Here is a 4345-nt window from a genome sequence, read left to right on the forward strand (position 1 = left end):
TTTTTGGTCCCCAAGGACTTGATGAAATATATTTGTGGCATGATTTCGTACCAGCATTTTATTTATCATTATTTTTCATGTGTGAAATCTTTTTGTTCATGATCTCTGAGTTTTCTCAATAGCTTAGAAAAATATATCATATGAAATAGTTAACCAAGTATATGGTGGACTCCAGTGGTTCAGAGGCTTTTTTGTTTTTTCATTTTTACAATCATCAGAAAGAGTTTTGAAGTTTGCTAACCTTAGAAAAGACTTCTTCAACAAATGCCTCACTTAGCTGATTCTGTATTTAGGTGAGTTGACTCAATTTTTCTACTTATCTACCCCAATGCTCAACCTTACTTACATTTCTTTCCTTCATTTTTAAAGGAGACAGGATGCATATGAGGGATAATATTACATATTTTTCCACCTCACTATGGGCTTATTATACTGAGAATATAATTTCAGTCTTTGTCATGACTCAAAAGTACTGTATCATATATATGCCATGTTTAGTTTATTTCTAATTCACTTGATGGGACTTAGGCTGATTCCACATTTGGGCTGAATGGTATTATAAGATGAACATGCACGTATCTTAATTATTTATTTATTTTAATCATACTTTTCAGATATGATTGTTGATTATTATTTTTCAGATGACAGTTATGTATATATGCTCAGGAATTGTAGAGCAGAGGCAATTTCAATTTTTTTTGAGGTACTTCCATGCTGATTTCAATAGTGGCACCGTGGGTTTAGGCTGCTACCAAGAGTATATAGCTCTTCCCTTGCATCCTGGACTGTAGTTCTTTATTAATGTTGTTGAAATATTCTCCCTCTTGGCTGGGGAGAAATAATATCTAATTGATGCATTAATTGGCATTTCCTATGGGCATTTCCTTAGGCATTTTCTAAGGGTGCCGAATATATCTCTGCATTTTTAAAAGCAAACTAACTCCTGAGATTCAAATAAGCAGAATCCTGTATATTTATTGGCATCATGCTGTTTCGTGTTCTTGAAACTCATTATACAAGTTTCTACTTCCATTATAGTGATTTAAATTTAATACTATTAAGATTCTCATTTCTTCATCAAGATTCTCAATACCATTAAGATGCTGATTAATACCATTAAGATTTTCAAGGCATCCATATGTGATATGGTTTCCGGTTTGAGATGGTTTTTTCAGTCATTTATCTTTGCCAAAGGTTTAAATTCCATACCAAAAAGCAGAACACATTTTTTGCAATGGCTTACCAATTATTTGCATTTCCAGTATTTTTACAGGTATGTATCTTCTGAAAATTACAAAGGAAAGAGGTTTTTGTTCATTATTTCTGTACCCATTTTACACTGCAAGAAGAGTAATGCTTTCATAACGTATTAATGAGTAATCAAATTTTCCACCTCAAACAGCATTTTAAGCTGTGATCAGTGACCCACTTGTATAATTCATCACTATTTCTTAGCTTCGTAACATGAGAATAATTGTTTGAGACCAATCTGAGCTCAAGAGACTCCATTCCAAACACCGAGTGTGTACTAACCTGTGCCTGTTATGAGATCTATGAAGGAAACATACACACAAGTGCCAAGATCAGGGGGATCCCAAGCAAAAAGCAAAACTAATTAAACAAAGGACCACATCGGTGTCATTTACTTGTCCCAGATGTGAATGAACGATTGTTTTTTTCCCAACCATCATACATATCCTAACAGTGGGAGTTGTATGCCTCCAATAAGAATGGAAGTTGTTTACTGGAGGGTCGGTCCATTAAGAGTTCACCAACCATATCAGAAGTCTAGAGCAAGGTGTTTCATAAGAATTGCTAAGAGGATATCACCTACAGGAGCCATAATTGTGCCCTAACATCAGACAAGTGTGGCTACTACATGGCTTCTTTAAGGTGGCCACGAAGTGTTAAAAGAAAAGTAGCCAGGCTGTTCTGAGGGTAGTCCAGCTGGCTGCTTGGCTAATTGTTCTTCACTGATGTCATCCAGGCTAACAGGAAAGCATCTATAAGCTGTCAGCTAGGGAATCCAATCATCATAGTCCTCAACTGCTAAGCTTATTGATATAAATAGATAAGCAAATACATACAAACATACACACATGTGAGGTATTGCCATATTAACTTAAACAAGTAAAATGAACAATGAAACTCTGCTTCACTGAGATGGTTAGCTGACCAATGAACTAAGGAACATAGGACCTTCTAAGGTAATTAGTGTTTGAGATATAATGTGTTACATTTGAAACTTTTGTCCTTCTTGTAGCTCTTTTTTCAATAGTTTAAATCATAGAATTGCCACTCATTTTCTAAAAGCCAACAAAGTCAATGTCACCTATGGAGTCATGTAGCCACAAAAGAGGGGCCTGTTCAGGATCACTCTATCCTAGAGTATCAGAGCCTGTCATTTCTTCATTTCTCTTCTCCATGAATAAAAGTGGTTTTGACCTATCTACATCAAATATTCTATTTTGTCCATAGGATCAATCAAAATCAGACTGCTGGGGTGACCTTCATCCTCCTGGGATTCTCAGAATATCCGGACCTCCAGGTGCCACTCTTCCTGGTTTTCCTCACCATCTACACTGTCAGCATGCTGGGAAACCTGGGCATGATTGCCATCATCAGGCTCAATCCCAAACTCCACACCCCCATGTACTTCTTCCTCAGTCACTTGTCCTTTGTGGATTTCTGTTACTCTTCTGTCGTCACGCCCAAGCTCCTAGAGATCCTACTTGTGGAAGACAGAAGCATCTCCTTTTCAGGTTGCATCACTCAATTCTTCTTTGCATGTACCTGTGTGATAACAGAAACTTTCATGTTGGCAGCCATGGCCTATGACCGATTTGTGGCCGTTTGCAACCCTCTCCTCTATACAGTGGCCATATCCCAAAAGCTGTGTTGTTTATTGGTGGCTGCATCCTACACTTGGGGTATTGCGTGTACTTTGGTAGTCACATACTTTATGTTAACTTTAAATTACTGTGAAACAAAAGTTATAAACAACTTTGTGTGTGAACACTCAGCCGTTATTGCTGTATCCTGTTCTGACCCTTATATTAGTCAATTGTCACTTGTTATAGTTACCATATTCAATCAAATAAGCAGCCTGGGGATTGTTTTCACTTCCTATGTTTTTATCTTTGTCACTGTCATGAGAATGCCTTCTACTGCAGGGAGATACAAAGCCTTCTCAACCTGTGCTTCCCACCTCACTGCCATTGCTATTTTTCATGGCCCCATCCTTTTTCTCTACTGTCTTCCTACCACCAAAAGTTCATGGTTGTTGGTAGAGATAGCCTCTGTCTTTTATACCGTGGTCATCCCCATGCTTAATCCTTTGATTTACAGTCTCAGGAACAAAGATGTGAAGCAGGCAGCCAGGAGGTTAATCATTTCCCAACTATACTGTCATAAAAGTTGACTCTGATGCTCTGATGCAATTAGAAATCAATACAAAATCAAGTTCTATTCCTTCACTTGGCATACTTATATATTTCTTATTCCAATATTAAAAAAAACCAGATCTTAATTTTAAATATTATTGAATTGATAATAAGGCCATCATAAACTCAGACTAGTTGAACTATGTCTTTGATTGAGCTACTTTAACATATTTTATGGTAATATCTTTTTCTTTTTCTTTTTTTCAAATATAGGGGCTTGAACTCAAGTCTTCACTTTGCTTGGATTTTCTTGCACATGGTTGGGTACTCTGCTACAAGAGCCATACCTCCATTTGTAATTTTAGCTGGGTATTTTGGAGATAAAGTTTTATGCTCACTTCTATCAAAGCCGGCTTTGAAACATGATCCTCTTTTTCTCAGCTTCCTTAGTTTTAGGATCACAGGTATAAGCATCCAGTGCCCAGCTGTGTGAGTACTATATTAAGTAATTACCTGTGAAGACATCATGTTAACTCATCCTCATAAGTGTTAGATTTAAATATCTTCTAAAGATCTGTACTCTGGAAATTGAGCTCCTCATTTGAAATTTCTAGATGAAGATCTATTTCAAAAATTTCTCCTTGTCAAAACTATTTATAGTTAATTCTACATAGGAAAGTATGTATAACTACCAATATAAAGATAATGTAAATCATTTACAGCTTCCTAAAACAGACTGTCAGTAATCCAGCATGGTTAGTTTATTTTGTGGGGAAAAAATGTAGGAGAAAGAAAATATGGAAGATTTTATGTATTTATTCATATACATAATTATGTGTGTATGTATTTTATTCATCAATCAAGAAGAACATAATATCATTTTCCAAGGAAATTGATAGATCTGGAAACAAAATGTTAAGTTAAATAAATCAATCAAGCTCAAGGAGACAAAGGGCAAATGT

At 36.0% G+C, this 4345-nt stretch overlaps 1 protein-coding gene across 1 annotated transcript; it reads left to right on the plus strand.

Moving 5' to 3' along the window:
- Nucleotides 1–264: 264 nt before the first annotated feature.
- LOC125362516 (olfactory receptor 5D13-like) lies at nt 265–3421 on the plus strand. Its single transcript, XM_048361345.1, has 2 exons — nt 265–293; nt 2479–3421. Exons 1-2 carry the CDS (start codon nt 265–267, stop codon nt 3419–3421), a joined length of 972 nt encoding a protein of 323 aa, XP_048217302.1.
- The last annotated feature ends 924 nt before the right edge of the window (nt 3422–4345 follow it).

This window comes from Perognathus longimembris, chromosome 13 (genome assembly GCF_023159225.1).
Source record: "Perognathus longimembris pacificus isolate PPM17 chromosome 13, ASM2315922v1, whole genome shotgun sequence".
NCBI classification, from domain to species: domain Eukaryota; kingdom Metazoa; phylum Chordata; class Mammalia; order Rodentia; family Heteromyidae; genus Perognathus; species Perognathus longimembris.